Below are 24396 nucleotides of genomic sequence, written 5' to 3' on the forward strand. Positions count from 1 at the left end.
GTGTGTGTGTGTATAAAACAGAGGAATCAGGGTAGTGTAGTAATAGTGTGAGCTGGTGGCGTGAAGGTCGCTCTGCCACTATGAACATCACGCACACACACACACACACACACACACACACACACAGAGGTAGCTCTGAAAGTGCTGCCGTAAATAAGACGGGGGCTGGACAGGTGTGTGTTTGTGTGAAGGCCAGGTGACGGGTGTCTGCAGACACTCTGACAGTCTGTTTTCCACAGCATCTGTTTGAACCGTCGTGAATAATTTTCCCTCATACGAACAATGCAATCTCAGTTTGGTGCACAAGCAGCTCATTAGTGATGTCAGTAACCATGACATCACCCTTACGTTTGTGACGTCTCCTTTTGCAGCTTTGATTTGAGCTTTTTGGATAGCATGATGTTACTTTTTTAAGAGACCACATTTGAATGACAGTTATCAGCTAAGCCATCATCAGATAACATGAACAGTCTTCAGGTCAGGTGAAGCCATCCACCTGTCAGTCAAAGAGGCCATGCCCCTAATACTTGAAATGCATACAGCCGTTATAAATGGGGAAATTATCTATAGAGACTAAAACCGCCTGTGTGTCAGGCTGTAAACACGTTTATTTTAACATGGTAGTCTGTGGGACTGACTCACTGCTGCCTCTCCTGGACACCAGAGGAACTGCAGCCGTTGGTGCTTCAGGTTTAGAATGTTGTTGAACAAGAGTATTATATTTAAATATGAATTTAATTCTGCAGTGAAAAGAAAAAATCAAATGATCATTTTAAGGTCTCTGTGTGAGCTGCTGTCGTGCATCCTGCTGGGATTATCAAAGGTTCATATTTATTCTCTCCTGCTTTAATTGAATCTGTAGTTTACCTGCCAAAGGATTAAAAATACTTGTTTCATAACAGCAAAACCGATAGAGGAGACGTGACAGGAACGGATGCAGAAAAAAAATGATCTCTGTGTGTGTGTGTCAGACACAGAAAGGAAGCAGATCTTTTGATGGGACAGCTGGGAAGTTCAAAGCTCTGCAGCTTTACGTCTGATGATGAACACACACACACGCACACACTAACACACTTTCTGCTTTCTGTGCTTGGTACAGCTGCAGTGACACACACACACACACACGCACGCACACACACTTGTTGGGTCAGCCTCATAGAAGCAGGTTCACCTCTGCGGAGCCGAATTTAGAGATAAACCAGGTCAAAGGTCACAGAAAGTCTCTCTTTGGTTCTCTCTTTCTTTTCTACCTTATATGGCGCTGCTGCTGCTGCTGCTGCATGAGACCCTCCGTCACGTGCACCGTGCAGCACACCACACACACACACAGGTCACAAACCAGCTTCTCTCACACACTCTGATTCTCGTTCATAACGGAAGCTACAGATGGAGGGAAGCTGTAGTGTTAGTATGGACTCTGATGTGCCCTTTAGCAAGCTGTCTAACAGCTTTATACCTGCACCAGTGGCTAATGGGTCCATGGTTAGGGTTAGGCAGGAACAAGGTCAAAGGTCGAAGCCCTGTACCTTCTGTGTGTGTGTGTGTGTGCTGAGTCAACATTAAAGCGGCCGTACGTTAATGCTTAGCTCTGTTTTTATTTTTCCTCTCTTTGCATTTCACTGTGCACGTGATGCTGCATGTACACGCTTCTGACACTGACGGATGGAGCTCGCTGCAGAGCCACATCTGCTGCTATGTTATAAACACACACAGACACACACACACGGCCTATTTATAGCTGAGCTCTTGCATGTGTGTGAGTGTATCTCTGTTCTATTTCAGCGTGGGAGCACTTGGCATGCACAAAAGACGTGCCTGAAAAGCGGCGGTTGTTTTCGTGCTTGCGAGGTCACTGTCTGACCTGCGTGTGTGTGTGTGTGTGTGTGTGTGTGTGTGTGTGTGTGTGTGTGTGAGAGAGATCTTATGAAACCCGATCAAAGGTGAAAAAGGTAAAGCAGCAGCAGCAGACAAATGTTCTTTCACTTTTGTGTTGCACAGCAGCATCACCATTGCACAGTGATGGTGTGAGCTGGAGGCGGAGCCAGAGGCTGTGATTGGCTGATGTGTAAATCCAGGCTGAATTTTCTGAAGTCAGAGTGTTTTAGTGTGGACGCAGTAAGTGCTGACCGCCATGCACGTGTTCATGTTGCTGCTGATCTCTGAGTGGAAGCTTGTTCCTGGCTGTTTGGTGCAGATGAGCTCTTGAAGGAGAATATGCCAGCAGCTCAACGGGCTTCAGCTCCACAGTGGAAAGTAGAATTAAGCATTCATGAAGGTACAGTGGGTTAGGGTTAAGTGGACTGGCAGTCTGTAACCCCACGACTGCTCAGCATGAGAAGGACACGCAGACCTGCCTAATCATCCACATCAGTGACTGTAAACACAGCTCCTCCATCACTCTGCACTTACAGTTTATTACCATTACTTTTTTGCGGGTGGCTGTAGCTCAGGAGGTCGAGGAGTCCAATTAGAAGGTTGGTAGTTCGATCCCTGGCTGTCCCAGTCTGAGAGATACTGGACCGTGATCCGAGTGTGAGTGTTGGAAAGCACATCTGTGAGAGTCTGTGTTTGGGTCTGTGTGAGTCTGTGTGAGTCTGTGTTGGTCTGTGTGAGTCTGTGTGAGTCTGTGTTGGTCTGTGTGAGTCTGTGTTGGTCTGTGTGAGTCTGTGTGGATCTGTGTTTGAGTCTGGCTGCAGTAACAGGGACTGTGTAGCTCTTTCTAATACTGTGTATCGCTGTCTCAGTCTGGTCTGTGATTGGCTGATGTGTGTAAACTGAAGTAAAATGTATCACAACCAGCTGTCAGGACAGGTGAGGTCGCGAGCTGCTTTGCTGTCGATGGCGGTCTATAAATAAAAGACGGGCTCAGAGAGCCTTCAGCTGACTCCAGGCCCTCTGACATGCTCAGTGAAGTCTGCTACACCTGCGGGTGGTGCAGGGGAAGGCTACATGCTGTATTTATAGCTCCACTGTTTCCATGCTAAGCTCTTACATGTTTTACTGCATAGCAGCACACACTGCATCCACTGACAGGGTGTCCTTCAGGCAAAGAGCTCACTGACCTTCATGACTGCTGCATATCAGCAGATATGGACAGCTGAGGGGTGGGGGTGGCGTTACTCTGGGGAAAGGGCACCACAGCTGAAATGAGTGGGGAGAGGAGAGGAAGGAAGGAAGGCCACAGAAGAGGAAAGGAAGGTTAGAAGGAAAGAGACAGAGAGAGGAAGAGGAACTCTGCTTTTAATTCTGTAGAGAGCAGTGAAGGTCTGCCTCAGTGCACACACACACACAGTAGTTTTTTGTTCCTCTTCATCACTTCGGCCGCTTCCTTGGAGACGATTCACAGATTTGAAAGCGAAGGGAGATAATTAATAGTGTTTATGCGTGTGTGTGTGGCGACCAACTCTGCAACACTGACCGTCTCCAAGGAGATGCAGAAGGCGAGAGAAGCAGCCAATATGGCGTAGTAAACCCGAGAAGTGTCCCCCTCTCTGTGTGTTTGTGTGTGTGTGTGTGTGTTCAGCCCTGTACCTGCTCGTTTGTTGCCTAGCAGCTCTGTGTTTGACCCAGGTGCGTCTAATTCATCCTTCCTCCCTTCTTTGTTTCCTTCCTTGCTCACAGCTCATGTTGATGTTACCTTTGCTTCTCCAGTTTTCCTTCATTCCGCCTCTGATTATCTGCTGTTCTTCTCTTTCTTTCATCCGTCATTCTGTTGGCACCCATTTTACTTACCTTTCCTTCTTCCTGTCCTTGCTTCCTTCTGTCCTCGCCTGTATGTGGACAGAGTGACCACGATGGTGTTGCAGGCTGAGAGTGACCCCGTCCTCCCATCCTTCCTCTTCCATTTGTCCAGTTCAGGGCGTGGTTGGGTTGGAGCCTTTCTGAACCGTCATTGGCAGAGAGGCGGGGCACCTGGACAGGTTGCAGGTCTGTTACAAGGCTAACACATAGAGACACGATTCATACTGACTCCCAAAGCCAATTAGAAGTCTCCATTTGACTTAACGAGCACGTGTTTGGACTGCGTGAGGAGGCCGGTGGGTTTGAAACCAGGACCTTTTTCCTGTGAGGCGACAGCGCCGGCGTCTGCACCACCATGCCGCCAGCTTTCGTTCAGCTCGGCTTCACACATGAACTCAGTGAATCTCGGGTGGAGGCTCATGCCGTGCATGGCCGCCCCTCCCTTAGCCTGCTTCAGCTGGACGTTTTTTCCTTCCAATGTCGCCAATTGCCTGGTCATCTGATTATTAAGACTGCTGAGTCTGGGTCTAACCCTAACCCCTACAGTATGAAGAGGCTCAAGCCTGTGAGTGCTGAATAAATACACGTGGACAAGTGAGAATAATTAGCAGAACGCATCGATTGAGGATTGTTTCCTTTGTATTTGTTGTGATGTGCCGGGACAAACGGTGTGTTCCCAGCCATCTGATTTGAGACCGTGGTTTCAGACTTTACGGATTTCCTTTGAGCTTCACCTAAAGACGATTCCTTCCTGCTCTTTACGAAGCATTCCAGACATTTTTCCCTCTTGGATCTTTGTGTGTTTTTGGTTAAACAAAAGCACAAAAGGCCCCAGACTCACAACAGCACACATTAGCTCTGCTGCTTCCAGGTAACCGGCCTGTTTTATCCTGAGAAATGCAGCAAATTACTCATCAAACGGCCGACTTCTGCTTTAGCTGTCACTGTGTGTGTGTGTGTGTGTGTGTGTGTGTGGTGAGAGAGTTGAAGGTTTGTGTTGGCGGCCGGCCAGCGGTGGGAATTACAGGTTATTTGTCAGAATAATGTTGTTGGCTGACTGCAGGAGTGTGTGAAGCCCCGTGGCTTTGGATCGTATATTTGGAGCTTTGGTAATTATGAGTGTGTGTGTGTGTGTGTTTACATCACAGTGGCAGGAAGATGAACGTGCATGATGAATGTTGTCAGCTCTGTGTTTGCAGCAGATCGTCTACTCCTGAAAGGTGAAAGGTTATCACTATGAAGCTCAGCGGACTGACCCTGTGTGTGTGTGTGTGTGTGTGTGTGTGTGTGTGTGTGTGTGTGTGTGCGCGCGCGTGCGCGCGCTTGCTCCTGAACATTACGTTACCACACACTTCACATAATAAACTGATAAGCTGCATCTTTGTCATCACTGACAGACGATGGCGCCCTCTGATGCAGATTTGACGTTGACCTCGAGCTTTAATCCTGGAGTCATTGCTTAGAGTCCCCCCCCACACACAACCTTTTTTGGTGTTAAAGCTGCAAATCTCCCACCTCACCCAAACAAGGTCTGGGTGTAATCCCGTTGTACTGATGGGTAGATGCATTCTGGGATATCGGTAAAGGACGGCGCCTGCACAGAGGTGATAGCTGCAGGTCGCTCCCATTAGCTCAGTTTGGTCGTATTTGTTAAATCAGATGTGGAAGCCAGGCTGAGTTTAAACCTGATCTCAGTGGGTCACATGATGAGTGCGGAAGATATTGTGGTGTTTGTGAGGCAGACTGAGAAAGGGAACTGGAATCCTTACATCTACTGGCTTCACTGGTCTGTAACCCAAGATATAAATTACCCAGACTCTGAGGAGGTTTGAGCACTGACACTGCAGCTGCGACGCTCTAAGAATGCAACGACACCAGTGAGAGCGCCGAACACCGTCTTTATGATGCAGCGTGATTACTCTGGATTTCCTCTCTTGTGTAGTGCAAGTCGGTCCTGATTGGTCGGTGGCACCACATTTACAACATTTAAAGTCTGAATCCACCAAACAGAGTCTGAGTCGGTGATATTCAGGTCCAGCTTCTGCCGGCCAATCACGCGGCTTGCTGAGAGCAATGTTGCTGGGAAAAGTCACTGATTTGTTGTTGCCTTGTGAGCAGATGGCTCGGCCGTCTGTCTCCAAGTTAGCAGGATACAGAGGAGATGAGTCAGCTAACGCACGCACACACACACAAACACACACTCTCTGTGGGGACTGTAGTGTCTTTTTCCTGATAGAAAATCAAAGTGTTTTTGACTGAAAGTTTAATGTTTTCTGAGTGCCGAGTCAAAACCAATCAGAGCGTGTGTGCGTGCTCGCTCTGGTCTTGAAAACACACCGTTCTCAGTAGAATGTGCTGCTGCTCTGACAGCAGCGTGTGTGTGTTACGGGCAATGAGGATGGATCTGGAGGATGTGTGAGGAATGAAGAGCTGCAGCTTGAATCAAACACCGAAGACAGCCAATCAGAGCAGAGAGAGGCATTCCATGTGACCTGCAGCTGTGTGGGTCAGTGATCAGACTCAAGTTATTCTCTTTACAGTTTGGGTTGTTTTCCATCTTCTGGTTGAGCTGCCTCAGTAGCGACCCACAGGAAGTCTTTCCTCTGTGTGAGGTCACATGACACCATGTGATGGTCGGACTGCAGAACAGTGTTAGCTGCGGGCTATTAGCCGTTGTTTTGCATTGCACTGGTGACCCTGAGCCGAAGCCTCCTGTTCCTTGCGCTGTTCAGGTGTTTCATGTAAAAAAAGCTCTGAGGTATTTCTGTGTATTTACTCATGATGCTGCTTGGCCATCAGCTGAAATAACACCCACACACACACACACACACACACACACACACACACACACACACACACACACAGCTCTGCAGTTAGAGTCTGACATGTTTACTTCCGAGACTTTGTAGCTATTGGTTGCAAGTTTATTACAACTTTACATAATTCCATAATTGGCCGAGTGTGACTGGGCTGCCTTGTCGTTGCCCTCTATGCCGTGATGTGGATGCGCGTAAAGAGGTCACTGTCAGCCTGTGTTTCTGTTTCTCCACATAGTGTTCCTGATTGGAGCAATCAGCTGCCTGTCAGTGATCCTTCAAGCTGGGATTCGCGGCGAACTCTCCAAAACCTGCATCTAAATTCAGCGATCTTCGATGGCTGAAGAACGCTGAGCTTTCCGTGATGCGTGCAAATATAACACGCTTATTCTATGTGCATGAAACCTGCTGGATCATCTTTATGGTGTGAGAAGCACACTGCAGAATCAGCAGCTGTGCAGCTTAGCATCTGTCACATCTGCACTGTTTTGAAATGGTGTGTGTGTGTGTTCGACTGGAAGGCCTTTTGTTTTGCTCAGGGCATGTCCGCTGCTGGGATCGAACCTGCGACCTTTCTGTTAGACGTGCAGTGGGCTCAGAGTCAGTGGGAGGCGAGTGGAGCAGCCCCAGGCCTTTTTCTGTCTGTGTTTTTATTTACTGTCTAGTATGTGCTGCTCTTTAGCACAGCTGTTTCTCACTGTGCCCTTTTTAACCCCACAACACCAGCGCCCCAACGCACACACACACGCGCACACACACACACCAACAGTCTAGGATAAAGGTCAGAGTGCCACCCGTCCAAGCTGCTAGAGTTACAAAACAAATTGTGGCGTGGCCTGGCGAGGAGGGGTGGAGGATACAGTGACAGCCCAAAACTTCACACACGCCTACATGTGCACACAAACAGACACACACCAAGGATAAAGTGACACTGGAACATTGACCTTTGAACCTTTTCTCCCAAGAGCTGCTCACCTCCTCCTTTTCTTCCTTCAGTTTTATGTCTGTGGGTGTGCATGGGTGTCTATGGGTGTCTATGGGGGTGCGTGGGTGTCTGTGATGGAGAAGGCAGGAGGCTCTGCTGATGTTTGGAGGTCTGCCTGCCTCTCTCACTGCATTAGAGCTGCTCCCTGAGGATAGAGGGGAGAGATGGATGACGAGCGTGGCTGCAAAAATAACTTCCATATTTAGACTCGGAGAGGAGAGCTCAGGAGCGGCGTGGGTTTCAGGGCTGCTCGGAGAGCTGAAGCATCCTCGGGAAAGCTGCTGGTCCTGATCCGTCTGTAATTTCAGGGATGTCAGTGGAATGAGAGCGTGTGAATCGGTCCTCTGTGGAACTGATGTCTGCACGTGAGCTCTGATGATCGATGCTCACAGCTGGTTTGTGACGATGCCGCTTTTTCCTCTTGGCTGCACTCTGACCTTTCAGCCACACGCCCCAATCCTCCTAAGAAGGTTTAAAAATCTTAGATGAAGTATTCAAATCATCGTCTTTTACAGCGTGTCTGTCTGCCACATAACATGTTTGTGGGTGACCCACAGCTCTGTGGGTTTTACTGTGTTCACGGTGAAACTCCGGGGTCGCTGGGTGATTAAGCTTTCTTTAATGTGAGCGGATCGTTGGGTCTCAGGAGCAGGTGCGTCCACACATATTAGACACAAACTGGCTTCATTAGTCAGCGTCTGGAACGCGTTGAGAATGGTAAAGGTGACTCGTGGCTGCGGTCTAGGAAAGAAGCTGATTGATTATTTGTTGATGATCGATGGGATGTATTTGGCTCGTGGGCAGCCGTTAGTCTCTGTTTGTGTCAGAGTGAAATATACAGAAAGGTACTCCATCACATCTTAATTCTGCCGTCGCGTCGTGATTCAGCCTGGGTAAAAAGGTCCCATTGTTACATTCAGGTGTTTTCAGGAAAGCAGGAAAAGAGATTCATCAGCAAAACAAAACTGATGCAGCTTTAGCTGTTTCCTTCATGTTCCCATCTCCCCCGCCTCAGCTGCCCTTCTTGCACCATTAAGGAGTCGTGACTCTGTGGATGCAGGGAGGCATCGACAGAGAGGGAGGGGCGGGGGTGTGTCGTGATGCTCGGCTTCACCTTTCTGCTCTGCTACAGTGAGACAAGGTGGAGGCGATGGAGGGGTGGGGATCTGTGCGTGGTGGAGGAGAAGTGAAAGAGCACAGAAATGGAGTGAGGGGAAAGGATGACGGAACGAGAGAGGACGCGCACGCGCGCACACACACTCAAACACACACACTTCCTACGAGTCTCATAACGACCTTGAGAAAGCAGCCGTGTGTGTGCATGTGTACATGTGTGTGTGCGTATGTGAGAGATGTCCAGCAGTGATAAGATTTTTCTATTAGTTACACACAACTCGAGCTGCCCGCTGCAGGAGGACATGTTCCATTAGAAGAGAAGTGAGAGCACCCTGCAGACGAACTCTGTGGATCACTGATGTATGTGTGTGTGTGTGTGTGTGTGTGTGTGTAGGTATTGTTAGCTGACCAAGAACTGATGCAGCTCCACACTGTAACCTGCAGCCTGCAGAAACACACACACACACAGATTTGTTTATGTTTTTGTGCGAGTGCAAACAGGATATGATTAGGCGTGTAATTAGCTGTGAGTGCTCATGGTTTCATCAACTTTACACGTCTGAGCTGCGCTACAGACACACACAACAGACGCACACGACAGACACACACTACACACTACAGACGGGTGCAGGGTGAATTTGGTTCTGGAAGTTTCCCGGGTCTGTTCTGGACTCAGGTGCATGTGCTGTGGCCACTCCTGTTATTGACTGTGCCAGGAAGTGAAGGCTGATCGATTGGCTGTTGTGATTGATTGACAAGCAGATAAAGAAGTCCAGAGTTCCCTTCAGCTCTGCATGGATGTCACGGTAGCAGAGGGCAGCGGGGCCTGCAAGCCTCTAGCTCGTTACTTCACCTTCTCTGCCCTCAGCCTGCTCTGTGAGATCGCCACCTTCCTGTCTGTGGTGTTTTAGTGTCAGGGAAGTCATGCCTTACACCTCTGTGGGTTTGAGTCCACCTGAAGGGGCTTTGTGTGCAATCAGGTGGTTCCACACGCTGAGCCATTATCTAATTTGACTCTTGATGATTGATTAAAGCCCGCCGCTGCTGCTGCGACTCGCCGTATCGCATTGCGAGGTAGAAGGATCGTATTTCCTCCCGGCGTCTTTGCCCTGTTTGTCTGACGTGTTCCTGAGCCTCAGCAGTTCTTTAGTCACAATCAGCTGAAGGCGTGTGCTCTGCAGCGGTGTGCTGCGGTTTTGCTGATGGCGTGGTTATGGAGCAGGAAGGATGGCAGCGAGGCTGAGGAGGTGCGGACTCAGTTTGGTCCGGAGGCTGAAAATGAGATCTTTAAGTTCAGATTTGAAATAAGTGTGTGAACAAGTTTGACCAGCTGGGGTTAACATATAGTTGGCCTCGATTAATGAAATCTGATTGGCAGATGGGTCAAAAAGGCGTGACCGTGAGTTTAAATGAAAGTGAAGTAATCTGATTGGCTGACCTGTCACAGCTGAATTAAGGTCAGGGGGAAGTGATGTAGTTTCAGAATAAGCCGGTGTGGCGCGGTGCAGACGTCGCAGATTCGCTGAAAATGGTTTCCATGCATTGGTCAAACGTGAGGCAAGGCTCCTGCTGCGCTCCTGCTTCTGTCTTGGAGAACCTGCCACCGTCCTTTGGAGGCTTTAGGCTGTCTGAGTCTTCCTCATTTAATCCCACATCGACTCGATGATGTCAGGGCGCTGTGGCGACCTCGCCATCTGCTGCAGGACTCCTTCCTGTCACTGATGGTCAGGAACCTCTGACTCCTCTGTGATTCCCACAGAATCCACCTGCTGGCGATGAAGCCTTCATCCTTCTTTGTTAGTGTCATCCTCCTTTACACACACACGCCCTCATTAACCCCTGCCCTGCTGACCTGCCCTCGCTGATGAGGTTCTCTCTGATTTTCTCAATCCTGTTAAGAGATTACAAACTGTGTCTGACTGAAAATATAGATTAACAGGGTGGAGGAGGGTGGAGCTGGGGGGCTGTTATAGATGTGGATTATTGGAGGGTGGTTGGTTGCACATTAGTGGGATCAGTGTGAGCGATGTGAGGTTGAAGTTCACAGGAATAATTTGGGGCAGTAAGTCCCAGCGTGTCAGAGGAAGAAGAGGAGGAGCAGAAAGGCATGATGGGTACTCCTGCTCCTTTAACGAGCTTGGTGCAAAAACAAGCATGTGGACTGCATGAAGTAAGAGGAGGAGGAGGAGTGGAGGCAATGCTGTAGGAGCACAGGGAGGTGGATGAGCTTGGGTCGGGTGTGTACGTACAGCTGGGATCAGCTCCGTTAATGGCTAGCGCAGTTTTGAGGAGCCCGTCAGATCCTCTGATCCCTGAAGACCTCGCAGACATGATGGAAGCAGGTGCAGGTACAGCTTCACAGGTGAGAGGTTAAATAATGAGCTGTAGGAAACCAGGTGAGAGCAGACCAGGGCGGGGCTCAGAAACAGGGCAGGTAAAATATAAAGCTGCTGTGGTGTATATTTCACAATAAAAGCCTGAGGTATAAGATGGAATAAAATAATTTTGGGGGGGGTGAAGATGACAACTGGAACTCTGAATTTTAGGATGGTTGGCAGCATTCTGCCGGCGAGGGTTTAGTGCATCAGGTAAAGAGATGAGATAAAAACACGAAGAACGATCTCAGATTCAAGAATAACAGGACGGAGTATTAATATGTGTCAGACCTGGGACACGCACATCCACACAGGTCCCATCAGAGGCACCTGACAGACCTTTATCTCAGTTTTTACTCTAAACAGTAAGTCGGGCCACAGAAGAGTGTTCATCGATCAGCCTGCGTGTGTTTGAAGCCGACCTTCGTGCCGCAGTGCCATCGAGCCTTCGCTGCCTCTGAGAGAGGAGGCGAGTTGGGCTGATGGATGGAGAGCAGCTAAAGGGCGAGCTGCAGCACTCTGGAACGAGATACTGGGATGGCCGGACACCTGAGACTGGAATTGCGTAGACGCTGAGGGTTAAAGCGTGCTCAGTGGCACTTCAATCAGCACAGGTCTCTGAAAGGGAAACTGTGGAGGACACAGAGGACACTCGGTCTGAGCTTAACTTCATGTTTCTTTAATTTATCAGGATGAGGCCTTCCTCTCCGTGTTTAGCTGTGCCAGTGGTCCGTTGGAGCGTCTCTGTGTGTTCTTCCTCGTTCTCTTTCTCTCCGCTCTGTTCTTGCTTTCGAGGCGGCCTCCATGCTGTCTCAGCTGCCATCAACACTCTTATACCTGAGCTTTGAATCGGCCCTCCCTCTCAGATCCTGTTACCCAGCAGCCCTACAGAGCCAACTCAGCGGCTCTGCCTCCGTCTGCCATCCACTCGCCTTCGTTTTCCTTCCATCACTCCACACTGTCTGAATGTTCACACTTTGGGTCTAGATGTTTTCTACTGTTGCAGGACTTTGATTTTCTGTTCAGGAGGCTAACACCCCCCACCCCCACCCCCCCGTCTCAGACTTGTACCCATCAGCCCTGAGAATAGTCGGGTTTAGCCTTTACTGCTAATCTGAAGTCTTACTGGATCTGCCTACATCCCAGGAAGCCCAGTCAGTAAGTCCAGTGACTGCCAGGCTGTGTCTCACAGATGGCTCTTCAGCTCAGGTGGATATAATTTACCTGAGGGCAGGACGGGAGAACAGGAAGAGCGTTAGCACAGCTCCGGCCTGTCGAGTCTGGTAAAGACTGTTCAGCTTAACGTGTGTATTTCCATCCTGGCATCATTAGCCTCTTATATTCAGGCTAGATTTAGCCCCACGCCTCTGCTCCTCTTCCTCCCTGAGAGGTGGAGGAGAGGTGAAGGCGGGGCAGGGTGTGGGGGGTGGATGAAGCCAGATTAGGTTTCAGAGCGACAGAGGTTGGCTGGAGGTGAGATCAGTGTAACGGATCTGCCAGCAGGAAGAAAGAGAGACGGGTAGACGGGCCGGATTCCACGACGCACGTAACCCGAAGAAACCCGGACTTTGTTTGTTAACCCTTGCAAGTCCGAGCCACGACGGACAGGTGAACCCGAACCCTGCTTACGGACAATGTTTGTCACATTGTCAAGCTGGACAGGAAGTCTCATTCGTGCGGCTCATTCAGCGAGCAGAAGAGGCGCTCACAGAAATATTCTCATAAAAACCAAAAACAGAAGTTTTGTTTCTCAACATTGAAACTGAAATGAACCAAAATGTTCTGTTTGGCTGACTCGTGCCTGGGCTTCTGGTTTTAGACTTAAAGGGGGAATGAAATGAGGATTTGGAACGAAGGGGAGGAAAAGAAGAAAAACAGAATGTAGAAGCGTACTTTTGGCTATGTCAAAACAGAACAGCCTGAGGTCGAGCACTTCCCCACGTCGCGCCCTTGACCACAGTGTGTCTGGTCCTCACTTCATCTCTGCTAAGGTTGGGTCATTGCTCAAATTTTAAGCTTGTGGTAGTAACGAGGGAGGGCGGAGCTTCACAGACGGTCCAGAGACATAAAAGTATGACAGTTTCATGAAGGCTGAGTGGGACTGAGTGTAATTCGTCAGAGCGGATTCAGGAGTTTGTGGTGCCGAGCCTGCACGAACGATCTTAGAGCCACAGCTAACAGATAGTTAGACGTGAGATGGTGAGATGTTCACTCAGCTCAGCAGGAGGATGTTGTCAGTGTTCCTGACAGTTTACTACAGCTGCGTTAGAACTCCAGTAACTCTGCAGCTGGATTAGATCGTTAAACTGAGATTAATCACCTCACAGGTGAAAGATGCTTCACCTGTGACGTCTTTGGGCAGATCGAGCTCCCACACAGAGCATCCACCAGAGATGGGGACTGATCACACTGAAGGTCATGACCTTTGGTGCAGGCTGACACACAGACATAGTCTCGACTGACCGTGGCTCTTTATGACATCATCACCACCCAGAAATGAAAATCATGTTGAAGGACAGTTTCCCCCTGCTGGAGGAGGTCCAGGGTTCCTACTGGGAGATTTAAGAACAGACACCTGTGTGAAGCCGGAGGAGAGGGTGGGGCTGTTCTCAGATCTGTGATCACAGTTTGTTTCAGTCCTGCTTTAAATATACGATGTAAAAATGGCACCTCAGCAGGACGAGTCATTATACCCCGCTACACACAGACAGGCACACACACACCCTGAAGCAGCAACAGTGATGGGAACAGCCAGTACTTTACAGCACTCTGGTTTAGCAGCATCTCACTTCCTCCTTCAGTTGGCCTCAGTTGTACTCATCACTATACACACACACACACACACACACAGATACACACTCCTGTGTGTCTGGCAGCAGCTCCTCGAGTCAGCAGCACTCTGTGGAAGAACTGGTCATGAGACCAGGATAAGAGCTAAACATAGTAACAAACACACTGTGACAGGACACACACATACACACCTATTACAAGTGTGTGTGGTTTACACACACATACATACACACACACACACACACACACACACACACACACACACACTGCAATAGCACATTTACGTTGTGTAAAGTTTCTTCTTTCTTCTCTCAGACAGAAAAGAGGAAGTCCAGAATCCAGACTCTGTTCCAGCTCTGAGCTGTTTGTCTTTGTAGGGAAACAGAGATCTGGGGGCGGGGCTTTCTCTCATGCACAGACACACCTGTGACACCTGCCCCATCTGCCTTGGAGATTCTAATGGCTAAACGTCCCGTGGCTCTGTCTGAATGAGTGTGAAGAGCTCGGTGTGGTAAAGCAGGGCAGCCAATCAACAAGGATGAACTAAAGTTCTGCACGGAGGCTCGGTATCAGAGAAAGGAGGATTATTTTGAGCTGTGAGTCATGCAAAGCTGCTCTGGGAGTCCCCATGCAGCAGAATGGATGGATCAGAGATCTCAGTAGCCAAACGATGTTACAGTGGCCTGACAGAACCATGTTTGCATGTTTGTGCCATCATCTGCATGTTATCGGTCAATCAGCAGATTAAAGTCGAGTTTATGCGGTGAGCCGTCGCAGGGTTGGAGGAGGCAAGGGAAAATCACGCTGTGGCGCTCAGTCAAGCTTCTCAGGACAAATGGACTAAACGCTCAGCCTTGGCATATACCCCTGTGAGCTTTCACTGTCTCACTTTGTGCCTCAATAATCAAACGGCACGTAATTGGCTCTTTGTGGGTGGAGGAGGGAGGGGCACTTTTTTGTCTGCTGTGATTAAGCTCATCCTTTCTGTGTTGGCTGCGTGGAAGTTGAAATCCCTCCACCGCTCGCAGGTGTGTCGCAGTCAGCCTTCAAACAGACCCTGGGACTGCAATCAGCTGCAGGGATCACTGCGTCAGCTTGTGTTCTCCTGCTGTGTGTGAGCTTAGCGTGGTTCTGTGGGCCGTCAGACTCGTGCACCAAGCACTTCCTGTCAAAGTGACTTACAACAAAGTGGGCATTAAAGGCGCCCCAGCCGGGCGCACTTCCTTATCTCCTCCATGTCACTTCAGTGTGCAGAGCTAGGATGTGATTACACCTTCTCCATCCGCCGCCTCTCATCATCATTTTTCAGCTCTATGGGAGCGTCCGTCACCTCACCTTCACGTCTGTGCCCCGCCTCCTTTTCCTCATTACAGCGTCTGTCAAAGACGGGCTTGGGTCATTTCAAGTCCCGATAAAATATGTCCGTAATCGCACTAAAGCCACGGGGAGCAGACTAATCGTGGACTCACTGCTCAGAGGATCAGCTGTTTGGGAAGGGTGTCGATCCAAGGATTGATTACTTCCGTTTGTGTTCCGGGATTATTTCAGTGATTCTGCAGTGAGTGCTGTTGCAACATCAGCTGTTTGGTAATCTCAGCTGATCCGGAGCTGCAGGCCCTGAGGCAGCCCGGTCTCTGAAACCCGCTAACCTGGAAACGCCGCCCAGTGCTCCACTCTCAGCCTCGTGCGGTGTGCAGTCCAGAGAGCCTGACCTTGTATAGTGTTGGTTCTGTGTGTGTGTGTGTGTGTGTGTGTGTGTGTGAGGGAAGTTGGGACAGCTCTCACATGACCTGACTTGTGACTGACCTTGCGTAACATTACAACAGGCCTGCGTCCAGCTGCCAGGACAGCAGCCGAGCTTTGATTCCTGCGTGTGGATCAATAAAGTTTCACGTTATCAATGCTCCACTATTTTTATTGTTGTGATTTTTGGCCCAAAGTTTGGAGGAGGTGTGATTCATGTACAAAAACATGACAGCCTCATTTCACTCAAGTTATGAATCACCAGAGAAGCTAATGTTTGTCTCAGTTTCAGAGCTAATGTGTGACCCCCTCGCTGCTCGTGATTGGCTCGTGCCCTTTCTGGACCTGTTTGCAGATAGTTGTGTGTTCTTTGAGATTTTTCTTGCCTCGTATTTTTTCTTAAAGAGTTAAAAAAGTGTTCACCTTTGAAGGGTGACCTCAGCTAACGAGATGATTTCAGCTTGTGTAACTCTGAGCCCAGTGGAAAGACGCGGCGCTTGCGCTCAGCCAACCCAGAGATAAGCTTTGAGGAATCTGAGTGTTTAAAGATAGAAACGAAGGATGCTGGAGCTCCACCGCAGAGCCTCGCTGGCCTTTCCACATCCACTCTCTCCTTTTAGCCCAGATAGCTCTCCCACGTGCAGGCGTGCTATAAATAGCCCAGGTTTAATGCGCGATTGTCCCGGCGGACTTCTCGTGCTGGTAGCGTCTCGCTGCTTTCGCTCAGGCACACATTAACCACAAACGGATCCCACCACACCTCCACCCCCCAAAACAGCAGAATTACACAGTGAGGGCCTTTGGAAGGAGCTGATAGTGAGCAGATCTCAGAGGTCAGAGGTCAGGCTCATTCATTTGCAGATTACCTCTGCTGTTCCAGCTTCATTCACGAGGCGGAGGCTCAGCGTAGAGCCTTCGTCTCTGCCTGTCAGTAACTTCAAAGGTGTGAGTATTCTGCATTCATTTCATGCCCATTTGCTTAATCTGCCCGTTCAAGCAGTAACTGCTTCAGAGACACTCCGAGTGATGCTGCCGGGCCATGGTGGCAGGGAGGAATAAACCCGCCTCTGCTGCCGTTTGCTTTCAGAGAGGGGGATGATGGAGCACCGTGCTGTCACTCAGCAAAACTTCTCATTTAAAGTCACATCTCAGGCTCCTCGGCAAGAGTCAGGACCTGCTTTGTGCAAAAGTGAGCATGTACGTGCTGCTCTCACCTTCTGGTCGCTTCTCCTTCTCCCTCAGCTGATGCTTGATGAGTGCAAAAATTTGAGCCATGACTTCCATCAGCAGGAGTCAAAGCTCCACCTCCTGGCGCTCACCTGAACTTGACCCGATACGGGGTCATAGTGTCAGCGCCGGCGTACATTCGCAGCAGTTGGAATAAACGTGGGCAGCGACAGAAAGGCTTCAGTGAAACACAAGCAAACATCTGCTCTCAATCACACGCAGGTCAGCAGTAAATCACTGCATCGATGCCTTAAATGGGCGTCTGGAGGCTCTGAGAGCCTTCCTGTAAACGCTCTGACGCAGTTTGACTTTTGGACCTGCAGTGAATCCCCTCGCCTGATTGGACACTGTACACGTGTTTATGTTTGGTTTGTGTCTGCATGAGCCTCCGTAACCAATCCTTCCAGAGTTGCTCCTTGCCGAGGTGCTCCTCGCCGAGCTGTTTCCTCCTCCCGGCGTCTGATTCATGTTGTGAAGCTTTCAGGGTCTTTCTTGCGATTCAGAGTCAGTGCAGCACCACAAGCACGCCGCAGCCTCGTATCGCCTTCTGCTGCTGCAGCGTCACGTGTGCGCTGATGTTCTGGGACGTGTTCTACATACGTGGGACGTCCCCATGTGTGTGCCTGTGCATGCGTGTCATGTTCAGGGATGGTATTATTGATTGATGGCTGTGGGAACGGAGGATGATGGAGGGAGGAGTGGAAACATTCAATCAGGCTGTCCTCTGATGGACGAGGGGGTGTGTGTGTGTGTGTGGGGGGGGGGGGAGCAGGCAGTGGAGAGGAAAAAAGAGTATACGAGGAGAGGGAATAAAGGAAAGAGGAAGAGTGGGGGGGATGTCCTGAGGAAACTGTAGGTGGAGAGAAGGGCAGAGTGGCCAAGGAGGGAAGGGTGCATGATGGTAGGAATGAAGAAATGATGGGGATGAGTCAGAGCCACGTGAGGAGGATGTGAGCTGCATGCTGAGGGAGCTCCACGCTCAGTGAGGTGAAACAAACCTGCATCAGCAGCGGGGGGGTCTTACCGAGGGCGTCCTCTCCTCTGTCACTGCCCCCCTTCTTCCTCCTCCTCCTGCTCAGTGAAGTCAAGACCGCTCTCCCCCCCTTTCCCTTCACTGCCGTTATTCTGACCTACATCTTCGTTCCTGCGTCCTTCTTCTTCTCTCCTTCAGCGCGTCTTCTGTTTCCGGCTCCGTTCAGCAACTCGTCCACCTCTCAGGTTCCTATGCTCTCTGCTGATTGGCTCTTTGATCATGTCTCATGAGTCGTTTATGAAACCGTAAACGCTATCAGCTGATCTTATCGCTTCCATGACCCGAATAAACACGCTGAATAAACACGAGACGCACAGCGAGGCGGTGAGCTGAGGTCAGAGATCACTGAAGGGGTGTGTGTGTGTGTGTGTGTGTGTGTGCGTGTGATGTAACTATGCTTTGATTTAAAAGTGGGATAAAACACGCAGTTCAAAAACAGCCAAATATTAAAATGATGACGCAGCGGGATGGGGAGAGGAGCGATGAGGCTTTTATCATTTCTGTGTGCTGGCTGTTGATCGAACAGCTGATTGGGGCAAATATACGAATACTGTTAATTGCTTTTATGAAAAATGTTAGGGCTGGGCGATATGACCCAAAATTCATATCTCGATATTTTTTAGCTGGATGGCGATATAAGATATATATCTCGATATTTTTTTAAAGCCATAAAGTAAGAACAAATAGAGAGTTCTTAGTCAAAGCTGTGTCCCAGATGTCACACAGGCACTTTTATTAACATACAGCATAGATGTACATGAAAAAAGTTAGCGTGGTTAGCTCGTTAGCACGTTGACGCCGTCCAGCCCCACGCACGGGGTGATGCGCGGTAACTCGTTAACAGAGATTTGCCGTGTCCATCTTGTCGCTGCCTGCAGGTGAAGCGATGGGGGAGGAGGAGTTGTGTTCAGTGAAGGAGAGAGGCGAGGCGGAGTAATGTTGCGTAGAGACAAAAGTGGATGAAAGAGAGGCAAACTTGCGGCTCCACAAGTATAGTTATAACGTAACATAGACTATATTGATATAAACGATATTGTCACATCTTATATGTCGTGCAAAAATATATCGATATTTTAAAAAAACTCGATATATCGCCCAGCCCTAAAAAATTTGTTCATTCATGGTGATCGTGAAGGAGAAGACGGCCCAGAGCTGCTTTGTTGTTGTGGTCTGGACAAGATGCTGATGTGGACTGTGTCATGTGTTACAAACGGAAGGATGCTCCTGCACAGTCCCAGAGATTCCCAGAGACGATCTGTTTGGCTCAGTGTTGGGTCTGATGTAGAAGTGTGCTATATATACTTGATGTATCACAAGTTTTTCCAAGTACGTTGGTTAAAATGGCTTCGAGAATAAGTTGCCATGGAAATATTAAGCTGTCTGCATGTAATTCACTGTGAGTTTTTTTTTTCTCCCACACGCTGCGAATGCATCAATAATCACCACTTTTTAATCTTAACCTTTCTAAGTCTCCAGCTTTGTGTGTCCTGGGTCTGTTACCTGACAACAGTATTCTCACTAGAAGACAGAGACTATGGGTGTGTTTGGCTTTTATAACAGGATGCAGGATAATACTGAGGCACTGGAAGTCATCTAGCCCCTGTTGTCTCAGGGAATGGACTGAACAAATGTCCAAGATGGCATTATATGAACAGGTTATGTACAGAGTTAAGGGGAGAGAAGATATTTTTGATCAGGTCTGGGGTCCCTTTTTGTTGTACATCGGCAATGTCTCTTAGATAATGTGATAAGTTCTTTTTTTATTTTGTTTTTTTATGTTGTTGTTACTGTTGTTGTTGTTCTTTTTCTTTGACAGCCAGTAGAGGAAAGAAATTGTTTAATATAACCATTAGTCAAGGTCGAGTTTAGTTTCTAGGCACCTGGGTGTTCAGCCCCTTTGTTTTTGTTTTTGCTGGTGTTTCCCAGTAGGCGTTTTCTTATTTTGTTTCTTCTGGGTTTTTTTTCTTTTCTTTTCTTTTTTTTGGGGGGGGTTTTCTTTAGCTATTGTTAGATCTTATTTGTTTTTTGCTGTTAAGAAAAGGACAGAGAACTGAGAATATTATTACTCCTGTTGTCTCTGTGTATATGGTTCTGTCCATCTAAAACATGAATAAAAAAAATAATAATAATAATCACCACTCCCGACCGGACATCTTCTACCTGTGCTGAGCGTGCGTGTTTATTTCCTACCACAGAGGGAAAAATATGGCGACAGTGGGAGTTTAAGACGAGCGAGGGAATCACGCTCGCTGTTGTTTAGATTTCACGAGAAGGATGTTGAACAAAATGCGGTCACTTCTGAAACATGCCGTAGAACTGTTGCCGCAGTGCCACGAATTTATTCCAGCAGCTGAAAAGTCGTCCTCTGCAAAACAAAGACTGTTTTAAACTGTGCATGTGAACATCTCCACACACACCAAAGAACACGTGACATAAACCAGCTGTGACAGTCGGTTTTATAGTCGCCGTCTAGACTTTTGTCATTTGAGGTCATCACATTTTTAATTTTTATGTTGTAAGCACAAAAGAGAACCTTTGTAAGTAATTTTGTCTCATGAATTCTTGTTTGATGTATTTTTTGTTGCTGTGATCGTTTGTTTGTCAAGTGTTGACCACAGAGACAGACGTACTGTTACTGGTGAAAAGCCTCTGTGTGCAGATGATGCTTCAAATAAAACATTTAAATTGAACGAGTGCAATTTTAGGCCATATGTGATTAAATATAACATTAAAACGTGTAACATAGTCTGACGATGGGTCCAAGGATTTCACCCCCTTTGGGGGTCGTCTTGTTGTCCCACTCATGCACCTGTTGTTAATTTCATGAAGCAGCAGAAACGGATTAACTGACTCAGTCGATATCACGGAAGTTTAACTGAACTCTGAATAAAAAGTGTTCCTTTCATTGTGTGAGCAGAGAGCGTTGCTCGTGTTGAACGTGTTAATTTGGTTAATTTCATCACCACATCAGTGGTCTCGGCTATGCTAGCTGAAACTTGATAGAAACATGACAGTTGCTGCTGGGACAGAGTGTTCTCCACGCTCAGACGCAAACGGGAGAGGACGAGTCGATTACAAACGGAGCTGCTTTGTGTTTGAGGAAAGCTGATCTGTTTGAATCAGTTAAAGACGTTTAACTGGTCGACCCAGTCTGCGTGTGTGTGTGCGCGTTGTCGTTTCCTTATCATTCATAAAACAGGACATTGATTCTGTGTGTTGTCTTCATGCAGACGTTAAGGAAGGAATGTTTCCTCCTCCCCTCAGAGACCACACAGTCATTTCCCATCAAGGCGAGTCGCGCACACACACTTCCTCCTCTTCGCAGTGACGTGGCTCAATGTGTGTGAGAGGCTCGGCCTGCCGTGACTGTGAGCCACATGGTACAGAGTTTAGAGACGTGATCTCGAGGGTAAAACACAAACCGAGCACAGAGTTTCCGTTTTCACATGTTCCTTTTCAGGAATTCTTGATTAGGAAGCGGGATCTGAAATCGTCTTGTATGGGCAACGGACATTTTCAGGGGTTTTTCAGAGGGGGGCTGGCCAACGCTGAGGTGTTTGGCAGTGCCTGACTTTATGAAGGATGAAGGCTCTGGTTCCTTCAGGCAGAGGCTTCGTGTAGGTGTCGAGTGATTTGGTAATGGGAAATGATTCTTGAGGTCTCGTTAGCTCAGAGAGTGCCTGCTGAGGTTCTTTATGTCCATAAGAGTTCATGTGGAGGTTCCTGTGATTAGGGCTGCCACAAACGATTATTTTGATAGTCGACTAGTCACCGATTATTTTTGCGATTAGTCGACTAATCAGATCATGCATCCATTGGACGTAAAATGTACACCTGAAAATATGTTAAACGTTTATTTTGTGACCCAGAAAGAATAATAATTGTAATATTAAAACTAACTAGCTGCCGCCATTGTTGACAACTGCGCTGGGCCGCGCTATGAATTCTGGAACACAGTTTCTTCTTCTTCGGGGTTTAACGGCAGCTGGCATCCTTGTACATGCAGTGCTGCCATCTTCTGTTTCAGTCCGTTATTACACTCTTAAATACTACTACTTATTCCTGCGTCTTTTGGGATCTTACAAAGCTTCAAACGACGCGTCGACTATTAAATTAGTCGTCGACGATTTTAATAGTCGACGTAATCGTGACTAGTCGACTAATCGTGGCAGCCCTACCTGTGATGTGATCGTAGGAGATCCTCGTTGTTGATTACTGCCTGGAAATAATCTCCATTCCTCTGCTGTGTGTCTGAGCCTAGGCCTCCTTTTATTCTCTTTCGGTGTTTGCAGTGAGTGACGCGCAGAGCTTGCACTACTTTGAGATATTTGTCACTAAAGAACATCAGAAAACAAAGTTATATCAACCATCCGCTTCCTCGATCAGAGTACACATGCAGCTCAGTAAAACCAGCGCTCATTACGTGTCATTGTGACCACAGTGAGACGTGCATTGATAGATGAAGACCGTCCACAATGGCCGACTGTACATGTGACACACAGTCTGTGCGATCCTAGTGTTGAACCTCCTCTAATGTGGAAGCCTCATTACATCTAATGAGCAGCTGCTGATGAGAGCTCCTTGTGATGCTGACAGCGAACAGTGATTTACAGTGCAGACTTTTATCCAAAGTGCCTCTCACTTTGAGAAAGGGCGGCTTGATGGGAGATGAAGCTCTGACAGTACAACCACACAGAAAGATTCAGACTCATCGGAGTCGTGGAAGAACCATCTCCACTTTTGTGTTTCAGAGAGCACAGATAGCATCATCCACTGCTTAAGGCAAAGTAGAGCAAAAACACACTTTTACCCAGCTGTGATCTTTGTGACTTGTGCTATTTTGTTGTATCCCGAAAGAATCCAGGCTCCTGGGAATGCTGCTTTGATCTCAATGTTTAACTAACGTGACCTCTCCTTGTCTTTTTCCGTCCTCAGTATGGGGAGGAGGAGGTGTGTTCGGACCGTCTGGACACAGACTTCTCGGACATTGACCTCTCCCAGCTGGACACCAGCGACTTTGACAGCGTCAACTGCCTCAGCGAGCTGCAGTGGTGCAACGATCAGTCGGCTGACGCATCGCCGGCCTCTATTCACTACAGCACAGCAGATGAGCTGTTCGAGGTGAGGTTTCTGTCCTCTTCTCGGCGCCTCTTCTCTAAAATACGTCTCCTTTTTCGGCCTCTTTCTTTCTCATACCTATGCTCATTAGAATATCTTTCTATTCTTGGAAGAGCTGGTGGTCAGAGGGAAATGATTCTTCGTCCCTTGTTTAGTGTTGAGACAAAGTTGCTGTTGTGTGAAGGACTTCCCAAATACTCCCTGCTGACTCCTTTAGCAGCACAGTGTACAAAATATGTGCTCTGATATTATTTTAGTGAACTGAGGCGAGCACGAGGTGTCAGGCTGGAATCAGCCGGCAAACACGTCCACGCGCTGCAGGCTTGTCTCGGCACTTCACACCAAACAGAGGCTGAATCTGTGCTTTTTGTTTTGGCACCTTCTTGTTTTTCCAGACCTTTTGACCAAAGCTGTTGTTTTATGAATTAATTCAGCTGTTAATTGAATCTCACACATGCCTTTCGTGGAGTTGGGTCTCAGAAGGATGTTGTTAGAGAGCCAAAGTTTCCTTTGCTGAAGTGGGTGTAAAGCCCAAAGCCCTGGCCTGATCCTTGAGCTTAGATGTGGACATGCAGCGCGTCTCCGTGGGCTCAGCCAAGAAAGTAGTTCCCAGTTATGCTGCGTGTAACACGATGATGCAAGTAGCACATCTGCTGGGCCGCTGAAAGCCCGAGGCTCCGGTGTCCGGTGCCCTTCCTGGATGAATTCAAGGAATACCCTTCTAATCTTTCTTTATCTGCGAGCCGGCCCTGGATCATTGATCGTCCATAGGTTTCCAGTCCCTGCAAAGTCTTGCAGTCCCATTATGGAGGCTAAATTGAGAGCACCTCGAGAATAAAAAGACAATAACAGAGAGATAAAGTAGCATTTAGGTCCACATCATCTGCTGTGTAATGCAAGTCTGCTGATGGAAATTGCTTTGATGCTGCAATGTGCCACAGAGAGTATTGGTTAAATGAAGACAGGCAAAGCATTATGGGAATTCAGGTAAATAAACACCCACAGCCCCTGTCTGCACTCCAAGCGCCTCAGTTTTATTCTTACTTCGATCCACATTAGCTGACGCCTGAGCGACTCTTTGACTTCCTGCTGCTGACACGAAACTAAACTTTGCAAGATCACAGACGCACAACACAGACAATCACAGACACACACAACACACACAATCACAGACACAATCACACAAACACAGTCACATAGACACAATCACAGACACAATCACGGACACACAGCACACACACAGCACAGACACAGCACAGACACAGTCGCACAGAAACTGTCACAGACACAATCACAGACACACAGCAAAGACACAATCACACACACAGTCGCACAGACTGTGTCACAGACACAGGTGTATTCATACTGAGAAATTACAGCAGTGAGATTCTTCATGTCTGAGATCCACTAACAGCAGCCGGCTAATAAGAGAAGATACGAAGAGGAAACAGG

General features: G+C 48.3%; 1 protein-coding gene and 1 long non-coding RNA gene across 2 annotated transcripts in view; one reads left to right on the forward strand and one right to left on the reverse strand.

The window, feature by feature from the left end:
• ppargc1b (peroxisome proliferator-activated receptor gamma, coactivator 1 beta) overlaps window positions 1-24396 on the forward strand; it is a 52330-nt gene that overhangs the window by 10918 nt on the left and 17016 nt on the right. Inside the window, exon 2 of the mRNA XM_005453206.4 lies at window positions 22762-22947. Coding sequence (XP_005453263.1) covers window positions 22762-22947 — 186 coding nt within the window. The remainder of the gene's footprint in view (window positions 1-22761; window positions 22948-24396) is intronic.
• LOC109200089 (uncharacterized) lies at window positions 19816-22608 on the reverse strand. The gene is made up of 2 exons (XR_002060298.1): window positions 22005-22608; window positions 19816-21549 (listed from the first exon to the last, which is right to left on the reverse strand). It is a non-coding gene; the product is annotated as an uncharacterized LOC109200089 (long non-coding RNA).

The sequence above is a fragment of the Oreochromis niloticus genome, linkage group LG2 (genome assembly GCF_001858045.2).
Source record: "Oreochromis niloticus isolate F11D_XX linkage group LG2, O_niloticus_UMD_NMBU, whole genome shotgun sequence".
NCBI classification, from domain to species: Eukaryota; Metazoa; Chordata; class Actinopteri; order Cichliformes; family Cichlidae; genus Oreochromis; species Oreochromis niloticus.